Source organism: Cetorhinus maximus, chromosome 10 (genome assembly GCF_964194155.1).
Source record: "Cetorhinus maximus chromosome 10, sCetMax3.hap1.1, whole genome shotgun sequence".
Classification (NCBI taxonomy): domain Eukaryota; kingdom Metazoa; phylum Chordata; class Chondrichthyes; order Lamniformes; family Cetorhinidae; genus Cetorhinus; species Cetorhinus maximus.
In genome coordinates this window covers 125,146,854-125,164,499 of record NC_135888.1, presented here as the reverse complement: position 1 = coordinate 125,164,499, position 17,646 = coordinate 125,146,854, and the positions used below count along the sequence as shown (strand labels likewise).

The 17,646-nt window shown below is 43.2% G+C and overlaps 1 protein-coding gene across 1 annotated transcript in view; it reads right to left on the bottom strand.

Annotated features, from left to right (window-relative positions):
• Positions 1 to 17,646, bottom strand: part of LOC144685989 (microtubule-associated tumor suppressor 1 homolog) — a 53,200-nt gene that overhangs the window by 10,519 nt on the left and 25,035 nt on the right. The window contains exons 3-8 of the mRNA XM_078551086.1: positions 9,385 to 9,596; positions 7,028 to 7,127; positions 5,027 to 5,100; positions 3,004 to 3,105; positions 1,526 to 1,645; positions 1,315 to 1,412 (exon numbers count right to left, since the gene is read on the bottom strand). Of these exons, the coding sequence (XP_078407212.1) occupies positions 1,315 to 1,412; positions 1,526 to 1,645; positions 3,004 to 3,105; positions 5,027 to 5,100; positions 7,028 to 7,127; positions 9,385 to 9,596 (706 nt within the window). The remainder of the gene's footprint in view (positions 1 to 1,314; positions 1,413 to 1,525; positions 1,646 to 3,003; positions 3,106 to 5,026; positions 5,101 to 7,027; positions 7,128 to 9,384; positions 9,597 to 17,646) is intronic.

Genomic DNA, 17,646 nt, shown 5'->3' with positions numbered 1-17,646 from the left:
AAGATAAAATGGAAAAACTTATGACAGTCACAAAAGACTTAATACTGAAGAAAGCAAGAGGAATATAGATAGTACAAGGGTGAAATAAAAATGGAAATTAGGAAAGCAAAGAGAGGATACAAAAAAATATTGGCAGGTAAAATCAAAGAAAATCCTAAGATGTTTCACCAGTAAATTAAGAGCAAGGGTAGGGCCTATCAGAGATGTACATGGTCATTTGTGGGTTGATGCAGAAGGTATGGAAAGGGTTCTCAATGAATACTTTGTCTCTGTTTTCACTAAGGAACTACAGTTCTGGTCACTACATTATAGGTAGGACATAATTGCTCTGGAGAGAGTGCAGAGGAGATTTACAAGAATGTTGTCAGAGCTCGAAAATTGCAGGAGAGATTGGACAGGCTAGGGTTGTTTTCCTTAGAACAGAGGAAGCTAAGGGGTGGCCTAATTGAGGTGCACGAAATTATGAGGGGCCTAGATAGGGTAGACAGAAAAGACTTGTTTCCCTTAGCTGAGGGGTCAATTAGCAGGGGGCATAGATTTAAGGTGGAAGGACTAGAAGGGACATGAGGAAAAACTTTTTCATTTAGAAGGTGTTGGGCATCTGGAATTCACTACCTAAGCTGGTGCTTGAGGCTGAAACACTCAACTCCTTTAAAAGGTATCTGGATCTGCATCTGAGGTGCTGTAACTTCAAGGCTGTGGGCCTGGTGCTGGAAAGCAGAATTAAAATGAACAGCTAGTTTCTTTCTTTTCTTTTTGGCTGGCGCAGACATGATGGGCTGAATGGCCTCTTTCTGCACCGTAACGTTTCTATGGTTCTATGGTTTGACTCCAACCAGCAGAGAGTTTTCCCCCTGATTCCCATCAACTTGATACCACAGTTGGTCAAATGCTGTTTTGATGTCAAGGGCAGTCACTCTCACCTTGCCTCTGGCATTCTGCTTGCCATGGAACCCAAACTGAGTATTGGTGAGCAGTTTATTGCTCGATAAGTGCCATTTGATAGCACTGTCAATGACACCTTTCATCATTTTGCTAATGATTGACAGTAAACTGATGGGGCAGATTGGATTTTTCTTGCTTTTTTGGACAGGACATACCTGAGCAATTTTCAGGTAGATGTCAGTGTTGTAGCTGCTTCCTAGTCACCAAACAGAATCAAATGTGATCCAAACACATTCTTTGCCATTGCAAATTTACTAATGTCCTGAGTAATGTCAACAGCATCAAGATAAATATTCCTGGGTATCATCTGAGAATTCACATGCCAACTACAACAGGTACATTATAACACTATTGGATGTATGGAAATACCTTGCAAAGGCCTGTTGATTTGTCAGACGAACCTTCAAGTCCTCATTTTCTTGCTGAAGGAGTTTAACTTTCTCCTCAAGTATGTTACTTATTTCAATCTGATGGCAATAAAATCTTTGCGTTAATAACAAAACCAAACCATAACTGCAACAAAAATCACCCCTTATCTCAAACTGTAGTTATTTCTGTACTGCCAAACAAATAAATGTACCATATTCTTCATCCGTAACACTTCCTTATCCAACTGATGGATTCGTTCGTTCTTCATCTCCACCACAAAATGTAAACTCTCCAGTTCCTGTTCCCAGAATAAGGTTGGTGGACGTGAGTCCTGCAGTTTAAAGTACAGAGTTCTAAAGAGTTAGGTCATCATTTTACGGTTATAAGGAAACATATAGTGAAGTTTTGCTTATTTTAATTTATTCCGAGAAAATTGCAAAGTGGAATTGTTTTTTTGATGCACGTTTTTAGTAAAGTCTAAAAGATCTTAACTGCTCCTATCTGCCTACACCTCCCTGTGCCTGTAGCACTGAGCCTCTGCTCATTTGTCAGTCTGCATATGACTGATATGATATAAGGGCAAATTCACCAAGACTATTGCTGACTTATCACCAAAACCATACTTCCTTAGAGTGGGACTCCTAAGGGACATCATGAGATTGATAAATTTACTAATGCATTTGCAACAGTGATAGGTACATAGATTATATAGGAATTGCTAGATTGAAAAGGAGCAAAATCCACCTGGTTCATCTTCTATCAGACTGATAGTCGCATAGTACAATGATAATGTAGTCATTGACTAACCATGGCAATCAGACTCTTATCAATTAGTCCACAACAGACCCAGGCATGAAGCAAGGAGAACCTGCGGTGTGACATATTTTTGGACTATAGATACCTGTTTCTCCCAAGCATGCTACATTTAGCACATGCCATGCTAGAAGGACAAGGGCAGCAGATAGGTGGGAACACCACCACCTGGAAGTTCCCCTTCAAGTCACTCACCATCCTGACTTGGAAATATATTGCCGTTCCTTCACTGTAGCTGGGTCAAAATTCTGGAACTCCCCTCCTAATAGCACTGTGGGTGTACCTACACCACATGGACTGGAGCGGTTCATGAAGGCAGCTGACCACCACCTTCTCAAGGGACTAATGTTGACCATGACAGTTTATTTCCCTTTGTCCAGAACTGTAGAACTAGAGGTAAAAACAAAAAAATGCTGGACAGCACATGTGGAGAGAGAAACAGAGTTAACGTTTCGAGTCCATATGGCTCTTTTTCAGCTCTGAAGAAGAGTCATACATACTCATAATGCTAACCCTTTGTTCCACAAATGCTGCCAAACCTGCTGACTTTTTCCAGCATTTTTTGTTTTTACCTCTAGTTCTACAGTTCTGGACAAAGGGAAATAAATTGTCATGGTCAACATTAGTCCCTTTAGAATTCTAAAAACAGTGACCAACCTTCTATTTTCCATTGAGAACATGCTAAAGAAGTATCCTCAAAGTGTGGCAGACATACAATAAAATAAACAGATATGCCAGCCAAAATTACTACACAAAGGAAGATAATTTATTGTTAAGTGTTTGTGCAAGAAGTTTGCTGATCAGAAATTATACCCTGTGATGTGTGACTAGATCTTGTCAGATTTGTTGAATTCTCATGGCTAAAGCTGTAAATACCTGATTGTCTTTGCTGAGATCTCTTCTTAATATTGCATCCTCGATTTTCTTTGTCTTCTTTTGAAATGAGTTGATTTGGGCTGTAAGCTCTTGTATTCTTTCCTTTATTGGAACATCAATAGTGAACTGGATCAGAATTATGTCGTTATTGAGACCAAATAATCAGCATACGAATATTTAAGAAGTTCAGGTTAGAATGAACGGGATACTTTGGGCTGAATTGTCCCGGGTTTGCTGTAGCGGGTGGGTAAAGCAGCATTTTACCTGCTGGCCGCGATGGCGGGTTTTCACGCCGTTTCATCCCAAACCCGTCACATTATTTATGCATTCCCAGGATACACGCCATTTCCATGGTGGGCGGGCTCTGATTCGTCTGCCACGCAGTCACCTCGCCGCTTCACCACGCCAGGCACCACATTTAAAGTTAAGCCGCACTCAGTGCTTCCAGCCCAGGACTGCAGCAAACAAGACATGGCCCTGAAAGGCAAGAAGACTGCAGCCCTTGAGCATCCTTTGGCTGCCATGGAGGCCCGCTGTGATGTCCTCTACCCCTCCTCTGGCTGCAGGAGCGGCAGCTACATTACCACTATGGCTTGATAGGTGATGGCAGTGATCAGTGCCAATGTTGCACAGAAGAGGTTGGCCATCCAATGCAGATAGAGGATGAATGATCTCATCTGTGCAGCCATGGTACGGCAACAATCTCATCACTCTAAACTCACACTCAAGCCCATCACACATTCACTGGCATCTCACTCACTGCCAGCCTAAGGGACATCACTACCCATTCTCAACGCATACCCTCACATGTCCATCTGGCCTCATCTCCTCTGGAGACTGCCTCCTCAGCCCTCACCATCTTGAGCCCCACGCACAGATCAACATTTGCCCCCACACACACCGTGAGTTACCCTCCTTCCCCAATAGCCCTCGTCCTGCAGCCTCTTCCCCTGCCTGAGGCCACTTCTCCCCTTTCCCAAAGCCAGTCCTAGCCCTGCAGCCGTTGAAAAGCCACCCCCATTTGGCTGCTCTGGTAGGTGGGGACCTGCCCTAAGCCCCCCTAAAAGTGATGTTGTGCTGTCTGTGAAGCCTGGCGCTGATGACTGCGAGTGCTGCCTGAAGCAAGGGAGGCAAACAAACCTTGAAGTCCCGAAAGAAGTGCAGCCTGCCAAGTGTATGTCGCTTATGTGCTGTTGTGAAACACGTCAGCGTGTTTTCCCACTGACGCGGACAAATGATCCAGTTGGGGTGGGGTGGGGGGGATGATTCCGGTGGGCTGGCCTAATAATGATATGTTGGTGTATTACAATGAATTCCTGACGTCCAACGGCAGAGAATGCAGCCTGCCATTGGCGGGCTGAGCGGACAATCACGAACTGGTTTCACGCCATTGTGAAACCGATCGCCCCATATTGTCCGCTTACGCCACTGAACACGCCCGACGCTGGTGGGCACGGAGAATCCCGGCCTTTGTGTATTCTTTTCTGATTTGAAATAAATCAGAAATATTTCCCGATTTGACTGCTTGTTTTTTCTCTACCAATGGGGAACCAAACTGAGACACCCACCACTATCTCTCCCAACAATGCAGCAAATTCCCACACTGATTAAGTGAGCCATACAAATTAGGGAGGTTCCTGCTTTGATCCCCTTTTGTTCCGAATTAGCCGATTTCTTCTGGTCAGTGGTAGGGATATTATAATTGGGCTTAATGTCCTTATATTGAGGAGGGAATATCATCCAGGGTTTTCACATCTGATCATTACCTTCAATCCCTGTCAATAGTGTGTATGCATGCATACATAGTGAGTGTGGACAGGATCTTGATTTTGATTCCTGCATAAACGCATTAACTTCCAGCATTCACTCTCTAAACTCACGTGTAAAGAATGGGAAATTGGACAAGGTTCATGACGGCATCCTGGACTCATGGAATGGTAATCTAGCAAGAAACCAGCTTCTCCAGGAGAGGAGGGCAGAGCAGAAAAATGGTGAGAAAATAGATAAATTTTAAAAAACTAACCTGAAGGCATGCGTTAGTTTTCGTAAAGGATTCGCTCAATGATTTCTGCTCCTGTTTATGTAGTTTGATGAGCCCTAGTAAAAGCAAGGATAGTTGCTCAGATTATAGGACTGCAGCATTGCAAATAAAATATTTAATTTTAACCATAATGATTCAATCTATTAAATTATTGCCTAATATAAACAACATTTTTGATCAAGTTCTGAATCAAACAATTTGTGGATGGGACTACAAGTTACAATGCCGAGTTTATGGTTCAATCTCCGCTCAAACAGGGGAATGCCAACTAGCTCCCCCTTCTCTTCTGTATGGTTTAAAATTGAACCCGCATGTCCCAGACCTAGCAGGTCAGTGTTGAGCTCACTTTATTCTCCAATTTCCAAAGGAGGATGAAGAGCTTTGTCTCATTTAGGTGCAGATTTAGAGCTGGCAGGTTAAAACTGAGGACAAAACTAAGTCCCATTACAGGGAAGTGACATTCATCCCTTCCATCTGGGATAAATTGTCATCCATGTTCAAGAGTGAGATGCAAGACAAGAATCAGTCCTTTTGAATATTATTCATATTACCCCGCAGCAGGTTTAGTTAAACGCTACGTCCCCATCTTTAAATTACCACAAGTGTTTAATAGCACACCAACCTCTTGCTGAGAAGGCAAATCAATAACTCCATCAGATACTAGGGGGCAGTAATCAACGTGTTGCTAAGGTATTCTAATTGATCAGAAGGGGCAGTCTGTAACATTGGAATTTTCATCTGTTGAGTTCAGCTCTGCATTCAAATGACCCTTAGGTGATTATCCACACTTATTTGGTAAAGAAACAAGCCACCAAGTTGTAAAACTGACATAACAGAAACTGCCCTATTTTCACTTCCGTTATTGGGCAGTTCCTATAACAAGTGGCCAAGATCACAAAGTTTACGGTTCACAAAAACCAGTATAAGATCACAGAAGCTTGTCGTTGTCAGAAGATGCAAATTGGGAAAATATTTCCTTTTGGGGGATCCTGGTGTTTTTATGTGGGATGCGGAGGGTAATGGTCGAGATAGGGTTGGGGTGTCAGCACAATATGTGGCCTCAATGCACTATTAGTGATCGCCTTTTAGAAAAGGGAAAATAATCACCAAAATAGTATGGCTTTTTCTGAAGTATTAGAATCAGTAATCATAAAGTTAAGTACCACTTTTGGTTCTATTAAAATGAAATCTAATACACCATAGTTTCTAGACTCGAACAGCTTCTGTTATGAAGACAGACTTGGAAAGCAAATTCAATTATGTTAAAGGGAATGCTAACAGGGAAGATTAATGGTAGTTCGATCACAAAGAGGGTTGATAATGTTGAGAGGTATATTCCTTTACTTTAACTCTAGAAACATGAAAGAGTGCCAGAATATTTAAAAGCGATGCAGGGATAAGAAGGGTTCCTTTATACCTCAGCCATGGAAGGGGACTGGTGTGACAGGATCCACGTGGCAAGGAATCTGGGTGAAAGACAATGAGTGAAGGACTGCCAGTGAGTACAACTGGTGCAGGCAATCAAGGCAGTAAATATAAATGTGCCAACTTAGCCCAGGGCAATAAGCTTCCTTAAAAAAAACTGTGACCTGTTTCAGGTAAGTGTAGGGTAAACTCATATTGTGAACCGACAGATTGCTATTGCTATGGAAACTGTTGCCAAAGCAGCTTTTATTAGTCAGGATTACATAAATAGGCTTTTCGCTTTCCAAAGCTAGTAGTCAGATCGCTTTTCAGTTTATTCCGCAAGCAACGTGCATTTTGTTCTTCTTTTTAAACAGACGTTAGGTATATTTTTCTTATCTTTTGTGTTTGTCTTAGTTTGAATTATCTGTGATCAAAAGTGCAAATACTTACTTTGGATTGCAAAGTTATTCTTTTTGATTAGTTAGAAACCAACTAAGAGTATCATTCCTATGCAGAATAAACCTCACCTTGCCCTCATTCAGAGGAGCATGAATGCACTTCTGATAGAATCATTACCTGCTATTGCAGCCTCACATTCCTCCCTGAGGACCTTGACATATTCAGAATGACTGGTTTTCAGTTCCTCTATTCTGGAGTCTGACTGCGCTGCTTCTTTCTAAAGAATATACAAAACAAGTTGTTAATCATTAACTTTTAAATAAATACTGCCCCGTTGCCAAGGTACAAATAGGACATAAGTGCTATCCAAATCACCGGCTGACAGATCAGAACTTGGATTTCTCAAGTGAGACGAGTTTTGGACACCTGTTGTTTAAATCCTTGAACAATGGAAGACAGCATGAAATGGTAATCGCTTTCTCCAAGAATTTTAGCATTGGTGAAACCCTGCGATTAAAGGATTTATACCTAAAGCATTTTTTGATGGATCTGTGCACTTCTAGCATTTATTATTTCAAGCTCCTGCTGTGGAGTTTTTAAAAATTTGTTCATGTGATGCGGGCATTGCTGTTAAATTCAGCATTTGTTGCCCATCCTTAATTGCCCTTGAGAAGGTGGTGGTGAATAAAGTTCAGCCCAACAAATCAGTAAAGCTCAACATTTGGGGCAGAATTTTACATCCCGCGGGTGGGCGCATGCCTGACCCGAACGGGCGTAAAATCGCCCGAGAAGGTGCTGGGTGAGCGTCCTGATGTCATCCTGCGCTCGGGCGATATTTCGCTTGGCGGGCGCATGCAAAAGTCGGAAGCGCCCCCACCGACAATTAAAAATGCAATTAAGCCCATTAACATCGCAACTGTCTCTGATTTTCTGTGGTCCGCCCAACCTTACCGTTCGTGGATGGGCGAATCGGCCAGGCGGACTTTGCATTTTTCATCAAACCTCATCCAAGAGCGAGATGAGGTTTCCGTTATTAAATAAAATAAAAATAATAAAAACAAAAGTCTGTGGACAGCATTTTTAGCATCTATATGTTCAGGTGCTTGATTGTGATGCTTGGACATTTTTTTCCTGATTTTCAAAACTTTACTTCACGGTTTTTGGGTCTGCAGCTCCCTGAGGCAACTCTCTGCCTTCAGGGAGCTTTCTTTCAGTGCTCGCCCGCACCTGTGGAAACACCATCACCCGCCCTCCTCCCACTCCCACCCTGGCAGCGCTGAGCTTTTCAGCGGTGTTTCATGCTGGCTGGCCGTTAATTGGCCAGCCCAGGCGTGAAATCGCGGTCAGGGCCCAATCGCGGTCGGCAGTCCATTTCCCGACTGTTCCCAGGCCCGCCCGCCGAGCTGAAAATTCAGCCCTGGAGCTGCACTGAGAATTGATATATAGAACACATGGATTCATGATAAATATTAATGTAACCGTGACCATGGCACATTACTTTTCCTTGGTCCTCCTCAACTTCATTGCAGCCTTTGACATGGTCAACTATATCACCCTCCTCCAATGCCTTTCTTCCATTGTTCAGGTAACTGTGCTATTGGCTTCTCTTTCTTCTTCCCTGAGCTATCTGATCATCGCCAGTGGCATCTCTATCTCCAAGTCCCCGTTGGATCTGAACCATTGATCTGATTTACAGCAATGTTAAACAGAGAACTTGTCTGCCTTCTTAGTTGGATATAAAAGATCCCAAGGCATTATTTTGAAGAATCAGAGATTGCACTGGTGTCCTGGCCAACTTTCACCTCTAAGGTTATCCTCAGGTTGTGAAAGGCACTATATAAATGCAAGTTTTATTCTTGCCTGGTGGTACAGCTTTCACATGCATCCTGTCAACACCTAGCTCTACCCCTAAACCTCCTCCCTCTCCAACTCTGTATTGTCAAATCACTTGCCTGACATCCAGTTTTGGATAAGTCATTATTTCCTCCAGCTAAACATTTGGGAAAACTGAGTATAAGAAGTCAGCAAGCTCAGTTGGCATGGCACCAAAATTCCTGCTCATGACAAAACAACGAACAACAGTTTATATTTATATAGTGCTTTTAACGTAATAAAATCTCCCAAGGTGCTTCACAGGAGCATTATAAACAAAGTGTGATATTGGCCACATAAGGAGACATTAGGTCAGCATGGCCAAAAGCTTGGTCAAAGAGGAAGATTTAAGGAATGTCTTAAAGGAGGAAAATGAGATAGAGAGGCAGGGGTGTGTAGGGAGGATATCCCAGAGCTTGGGGCCTAGGCAACTGAATATACTACCACCAATGATGGAACAATTAAAATTGGGGATGCACAAAAGGCCAGATTTAGAGGAGCACAGATACATTAATTAAAATTTACCTCTTAGAAGTTATACAGTTGGGCAGAAGCTACAAACTTGCATGTGCCCCATAAGCGATTTGCATGTCAAATATAATCTACTGGTAAAATAAACTGAAACTATTCACCAGTGTTTGGCTTTTATTTATAACTCAAACCTTTTGCAGTTCCTGTTTCAGTCTTTGGATGTCCTCTGCATGTATCTGCTGAAGTTGTTTTTTCTCTGCGCTATGAGTTGAACATAGATCTTCCCTAAATCGCTCAAGCTCCCTCTCGTGCTCCTCTTTGATCCCTTGAAGCTCTTTTGCGTGCCTTCCAAGAAGGAGAGCTTCTGTCTTCTGCAGCTGATCAGAAACATTTCCAGGTATATCTGAAGAGGGAGAAAAATATAAAACAAGCTGATTATTGAATGTTAAAGCTGCTGGAGAAGAGATTTTAATGGATGACAAATCATGGGCTGTGTCTTTTCACAATATGCACTCCAAGCATAAAATTTCCCCTTGCATCTCAAGTGATAACAGTAAGGTTGCAGACCTTTCTGTTAGACGGGAGAAGATGGAAAATTAATCAGTAATAATAATCAATTGCTAAATATTCAGCACAGTTTCCCTGGTACTACAGTCAGAGCTAAATGGTTGAGGATATTTGGATTATGTGAACACTACATTGTTATCTGAGAAATTTAATGCCAGTCATTTCCTTCTTTCTGTGGGATTAGGGAGGTGTCATTTTAACCAATTATTTATGAAGAAACTGACAGGGTCGGTTGCAGAGCTGGTTTTACACCTCGTCTGTTTCTAATCTCCATTGAAGTTCATGGGGTCAAGGGGAGGGATGGGACTTAAAGCTGGCATTCCATCCAAACAAGCTAGGCTAAAATTACCCTCGATCTCAGTTACTGTTGGGCAAAAATGACTCCTATTTTGATCAGGCTTTCTAAAGCATTTTCATTAGGCTACATTCTCTGCTCAGCATGAAATGGCTGATGCTCTTCCTAGGACTGGAGCATAGAATCATGAGTGCAAATAAGGAATTTGAGCCTCCACACCACATGATGCTGCTGTACTGAACTGGCTGTGTTAAATGCAGCAGAGTTTTACTGTAAGGTCAGGGGAGATTCCTATATCTTGAGTACTTTTGCCTTTACTAGAAGTACTGCTCATTACTTGTAGGGCAGAAATTTCTGCTTTCTGGGTGGGCGGGCCTGACCCAATCTCCAGCGGGCGGGGAGCCAATCCCCGCCGGATAAGCGGGCCCCGCCGCCATTTTACGTGGGTGGGCCAATTAAGGCTCGCCCAGTGTGACGTCTGGCGGGAATGCGCTTCCTGTGCGGGCGGGGGAGGATTCCCCAAAAGCGAGAGTGTGCTCTTTCGTACATGCGCACAAAAGAGCGCACATCTCCCTGAGGCTGCACTTACCCTCAGGGAGATCGCTGACACTTTTAAAAATAGAAAAAAATAGAAAAAAAAATTCCTTAACATGTCCCCCTCATGTGACAATGTCCGCCAGGGCTCCTGGCCTGCCCGCCAACCTTAAGGTTGGACGAGCAGGTCCTTTAATTGTTTTAATGATCCTGTCAATGGCCTCAGTTGGCCATTGACAGGTCGGCGGGCCCACAGCTGATTTTGCTGCGCCCCCGCCTTCCTGAAAATTTAAATGGGGCGGGATGACATCGGGGGTTCCGCCCGATGTCATCCCGCGTCATTTTACGCATTGGCGAGTGGGCCCGCCCCCTGCTTGCCAACGGCAAAATTCAGCCCATAGTCTTGATGTGGTTTAACATCATTTCAATTAGATTGTTAAACACCATTCAGCATTAAACTTTGTCATTCTACCCTGTCCTTTCAAAACATGTCAATAATCTAAGTGGAGAACAGAAGTTCAGATAAAAGCAAAATACTGGGGATGCTCGAAATCTTAAAACAAAAACAGGAAATTCTGGAAAACCTCAGCAGGTCAAACAGCATCTGTGGAGAGAAAAACAGAGTTAACGTTTCGAGTCCGTATGACTCTCTTCTTCAGAGCTAAAGAGAAGTAAAAATGTGATGAAATATATACTGTGGGGTGGAGCAGGTGAAGTTTAGATGTTGATTGATGATAAACTGGATCTGTTAGCAACTGAGGAATAAGCTCTAAGCATGTTGATAGGTGCATTTTGTAATAATTAAAAACAGCATCAATCATGTGCCAATATGTCAAGGATTGATCGTTACACATGGACTTAAATATTTCCACTAAAGAACATGCTCACAATCAACATTAAGATTACAAAGGATGCTTTGCTGCAGAAAATGCATGTGGGGTGTGCTCAATGCTCCAGATGTCTCCATTCTTCAGCTCCCAAACTATGGCTATAATTTTACCTCATTCACAGTGGTTCTCGCTGTACTGCTCCACAAAGAACTGCATTATGTAAATGGTTTCCCCACTTTTGTTAGCAGCCCCTATCTAATTGGCCCTAGGCCTGCTAAATGTGTTTGGATTACCCAGGCACAAAAAGAGAACTGAGTCTCCAGTTGTTGTGATAAAGCTGGTCCAAATGTAAACATGTGTCAGCTGGCCCAGAAAGCAGGCTGCACATGACCTCTGTACGCATTTTCAGAATTTTGGCATTGTTTCAATTTTGGTGTTTTTCAATACGGTGCAAGTAGTCTGAAAATATAGAATATAGTGTAGAATAGAAGTAATTTGTGTAAGGTGGATATATTGGCTATTTCTCAAGGGACGAATCTTGTGCAAGGCAATGGGGACTCGGCTGCTGGCTCTCCAGTCAATGGCCAAGACCCCCGTGTCGCCTCTTTTCAGGAAGGTTTGCTGCATCTTCTGCCACTCAGGCACTTGACAGGCCAGCTGCAGGCATTGACCAGGGATGAAGGACCTGGGGGCGTAGAAGACTCACCCGCCAAGAGCTGCTGGCCAATCAGAGGCAGGCAGCTCTTCTGTAGCTGCACCACCTGGGAGGCCTTTGCCGCTGCTGGTACTACACTCGCCCAAGATCTCAGATCAAAGAGGGACCCAGGCACAGGCGAGTGATGGGATTTAGCAGGGTGGGGTGGGTGGGGTGGGTGGGGTGGGGGGGTGGTCACGGGCAGGGTGACCAGCCATCCTGGATTTTCAGGGACCGTCCTGTAATTTGGCCTTTCATCCTATGCCCCCCTCGGTGGAGGGTGTTTTGTCCTGGATTCCTGTTGTCTCAGCAGGCACTTTGTTTTTTGCTCATGTGTCAGACGAGGTAGGTTCCCACCTTGTGCCTGGGGATGCCACGCGGGTGTCCTGGGCGGGGGTCAATCTGGCTGGTGTCTGCATCAGAACACAGGCAGGGGGAGGTGCCTCTCAGTGGGCCCCCCCCTTCCTGATACTGGATCCCTCGAGCAGACATTGAGTGCCTTTGAACAAAACCACAGAATTTTAACAGTACAGAAGGAGGCCATTCGGCCCACTGTGTCTGCACCGGCTCTCCAAATGAGCATTATGACCTAGTGCCATTGCCCTGCCTTTCCCCCGTACCCCTGCACATTGTTTCTATTCAAATAATCATCTAATGCCCTCCTGAATGTCTCGATTGAACTTGCTTCCACCACACTTCCAGGCAACGCATTCCAGACCTGAACCACTCGTCAAGTGAAAATGTCTTTCCTCACGTCACACTTGCTTCTTTTGCAAACCATTTTAAATCTGTGCCCTCTCATTCTTGATTCTTTTACGAGCGGGAACAGCTTCTCCCTATCTACTCTGTTCAGCCCCCGCATTATTTTGAACATCTCTATCAAATCTCCTCTCAGCCTTTTTCTCTCCAAGGAGAACAGTCCCAACCCCCTCTCCAATCTACCCTCTTGGCTGAAGTTTCTCATCCCTGGAACCATTCTTGTGAATGAAGAACCACCACCGCACCCCCACCACACCTCCCCCCCCCACCCCCACCCCTGCTCCCACCCCCGCAGGAGCCTACAAGAAAACTCGATAGGGTTATATGGTGAACCACTCCCCCCAGTCTGGGTTAATATGAGCGGAGGGATGGGGATCTTAAGTGGCCAATGCCCACTTAAGGGCCTCAGTTGGCAGCAGGGCAAGAAGTCCATCCTCGCATCTTCCCATACAGGCTTAATCGCGGACAGGAAGGCGGTGGGTCCCGAACCGCCACCCTCCCATCAATTAAATGCCCCCGCCATCAAAGTCACCATGGGGGAGGGCATTGAATACTGCCCTAACTCTGACAGCTGTGGAGTTGAAGTGAGAGGCTAGAGCAGAAAGCTGAGGAAGTGAAGACAAGCCTTTAGGAGTGAAGGATCAAGCAGCAGAAGAATAATAATAAGGAAATAGAAAGAAGCTTCAGCACTAGAAAATTGTGAAAGGCAAAATGAGTGAATACAGCCATGAAATAGGAACTTGAAGCAGCACTTAAGCAGAAAAGTGAACTATTACTCAGAAAACGAGTAAATTCTCTTGTGCAAGAGTATCAGGGGCAATAAAGGAACTGTATGTTACAAGCGCAATCATTAAAACTGATACTTTGCTTTAACAGACTATGCTAAAAAAGAGTTTGACCTACAGTGCTTTTATTTTATTGACTGACCTTTTTCTGGAATTTCGGGATTCCAACCAACTAGATTGCCAGGTCATGCATTTAATACAGAGCTATAGATTTTAAGCTTGCCTTCTATAATAGGGTAAGCATTCACATGGTTCAAATAAGAACCTTAGTTGAGTTAAGGGATGGCTTGTGGTTCAGTGGTAGTGTCCCTACCTCTAGGCCAGAAGTTCTGGGTTCAAGTTCCACTTCAAAACTTGATGGCCATGGAAGATGCATTCATAATGTGACCAAACAGGTTCATTATTAGCCTGTAAATCTTTCTAATATGCCTGATGGCAGGTGGTAAGAGAGTTTCCTGGTCAGCCAGACTACAGAAGGCAACAGCAAACCACTGTAGCCTAACCAAGCATAATCATGGGCCAATCCAATGAAAGTCCATGTGGTCACCAACACCCTCTCAAGGCATGGTACCAAAGGAGGAATTGGGTCAAAACTTAGGCTTATGCTTTCTTGACCCAGCAAACAATTTTACTTAGGCTAATGCAGAAGGAGAAAAAATTGGGACAGTAGATGACAAAAAGAATAAGCTGAAGCAAACTGATAATTAAAGGAATAATCTGTTATGCACCCAAGAGATAATGAGAACTAACATTGAAAACTGCAGTCTCTCCTTTGTGACTAATCAAGGCAATTTAGTAAACAGTTTTTTCAGCAATGTTGTAACACTATTGCTTGTGAATATTCTCATCAATGTGACCAAGTCAAATCAGAAAGTGAGAATGAAGAATGTCTAAGATGCTAATTGTGAATGCAGTCAGCTTAAGTTTAATTTTGCTTGTTTATATAGTTTATTGGTGCAAAAATCATAAGAAACACCTGCTAAACCCAACTGAAAGCAAACTGCGAGCATATGTTTTGAATGCTACATCTTGGAAGCACCATTCCCTTCCAGCTGCTGTCATGAGGAAGCTCTCAATGACTACTTCCTTTCCCTGCTGGCACACTTAACATGACCTGTCAGTCCAAATGCAAATGCTGCCAAGTTCCAACATTTCATCAAGCAATATATTAGTTTTACGCTTTCTTTTAGTGCTCACAGTTCACGGATTTGTGAGGAGACAGAGATATCAGTCTATTTAATTGATTGATGCTTTAAAACACTGGCGCAAAACCAATAAATGAATTTGTAAGCTTTGCCGTTTGGCTAATCTAAGGCAGTAAGAGGGGTGGGGGAGTGGGAAGCTGCTCTGGTCACCATCTGCACTCATTTTGAATGCATTTATGATTTTTGCTAGCCATGTTGATCTGAGTAATTTTTCTATTAAATGTTAATTCCTGTACAGGCATGGGTTGATTGACTTAAAGTTGGCCGTCAGCCAATTTCACACCTATAATTCCTGTACTTACTTAATTCAAAGTATGATAGGCGCGGTGTTGATATCTTTCTTAACATTGAATATTGAGCATTGCTGAAAAAAGAGACATGCTGTCAAAGCTTTTCATCTTGCACTCACAAGGACAGATGCAAGAATCCCAAATCTCAAAGGGAGCAACAAGTTATGCTGCATGGGAAGGGGGTGCTGATTGGTTGGCAAGTGGATGCTGATTGGTAGAGATGTTTCTATGGAGAATGCACCAGGGAACAGTTAACTGCCAAGCTTTTATTTAAATTCAAACCAGCCAAGTTGACTCTGAATGGTTAAGGCATTGCCATGGGGAATGAACCAGTGAATGGCTGTCTCCCAAGCTTTTGTTTAGTTCAGAAAGGTGCAATAGCAGACATGTTCGTATTATTTGCAAAGGACAGTGCCCTATGTGTAAATATAAGTAGCTTCTAGCATGCATAAGTGAGCCACACTGTGAACCTGAATGATAATCTTAAATTGGCTGTTAGTATAATTCTTAGCACAATCCAGATTGTATAATAAATGTTGTCCAATCACAGAATCACATGTTCTGAGCTTTTCAGGTACAGACTGTTTGAGTATGATCAGTACTTTTCCTGATGCGAACAGCTGAAGGGATGTGCTATTTGATAACACCCGTCAGTCATTGGGACATACAGTCTACGTAGCTGGTGTCACACCGGCACTAATGGCAATTTTTGAACTCTCCAATAATTCACTACTTGAAGCAATAAACCTCCACAGCCAGGATTTTACCAGTCCTTTGGAGACCGGCTAGGAGGTGGGAGGGGTGGTAAAATGGAGGGCATTGAGAGAGAAGCCTGATGTGTTTTCACCTACATGGAATGTTACTAAAGGCAGGAATAGCAATGACCCTCTGATTGGACCACTAGTTTTGAAAGAGAGGGCACCACCCTTAATAGGACAGTGGTCCCAGCAGCAGCCTGTTAATTGGCTGCCATCAGTAGAATCCCCTGGCTCCATGGGTTTGGAACCTGCATTTGATCCTGGTGGTGCAACCAACAGCATTCTCGTGAAATTTTGGCCGACACTTTTAATTGTTCACTTCCTGGGCCCGAGTGCTTGATTAACAACAATTAATGATGTTGTGAAAAGGGTAATTAATAACAGACTTCATTTTCGGTGGTGAGTTTATGAGTAATTATAGTGCAAATGCATCTACTTGACAATTAGTATAACAGCAGTAAACCAAGGGCATGAGCCCGAAGATGGAATATACACAGTTAGTTCACAAAGACCAAATAAAAACTTGCATCCTGTCACACAATAGTATAGACTACTCAAATACTAAAGCACTTTTACAAAGAAACAGAGCCATATAGCTTTGCTGTTCCATCAGAGTTGATTATTTTTCTCTGCTACCACACACCTCTTCCTACATTTTCTCACTTCACTTGTTTCTATTGCTGTGCACTTACTGAATCTAAGATCTTGGAGACAGTGACCTACCCCACTGGCACCACAAATGCCATTCTTGGCCAACAGGGGGAGTGGTGTGGTGAAAATTTTCCATTCCAACCTGCTTACCCTTCACTCTCCTCTTACTATCAAAACTGTCAAGATTACCTTCAGTATCACTTTCAAATGTTCAAACTTTCATCCATCCATTTATTCCACTTGCTACCACTTGCCATCAAATCTCCTAACATTCACTCGTGTGATGGGTCTCATGCCAAGTCATGTCATGTCATAACAGCCATGATTTTTCCTAATGTTCATTCAAGTGCACATTTAAAAGTAAATTTAAGCTGATCGCTGCACGTTGTTCCATGGCCATTTTGCCACTTTATTGAAATGACCGCTTAGGGAGTTAATAACTGGAAGCATTAAAGTAGCATAATTTACACATGCTGTGGATATAGTGAGATGTAACTGTCCTCTGTGGTAGGAAGAAGACAAATAAACAAATTACACTGTTACACGAAATATTAAATTTCCCTTTGTATGTGCGCGACTGCAGGTTCAATGTTAACCTTCTGTACGTAAGAATTACTTGTTGCTGCAATCATTTAACCGTTGAACATTTCAGTTTAACTAGGTCAATGAGTGATTTGCCAATAATCTCACCTGCTTTGTTTATCTGTGAATAATTATTCCCTTGAAGAAATCTGATGCTCTTTTCCCTATGCTGTCATTTTATACGTTATTTTGTGCAGATAATCCATCTTCACAAAATGATTTTTGTACAGCTCCTGCATTGGTCTCCTATTCTGCCCCAAGGAGGACTCCATGCGCCTGTATTGTAACAATGGTTGGCCAGGCTCTTAGTCAATAAGGTGGAATGGCCAGAGCCCCTGTTACTAGAAAAAGGAATACCGTGTGCTTCTTTTTTTATTATTCTTTCAAGAGATGAGAGCATTGCTGGCATTGTTGCCCATCTCTAATTGCCCTTGAGAACGTGGTGGTGTGCTTGCTTCCTTGAACTGCTGCAGTCCATCTGGTGTAAGTGCACCCAAAATGTG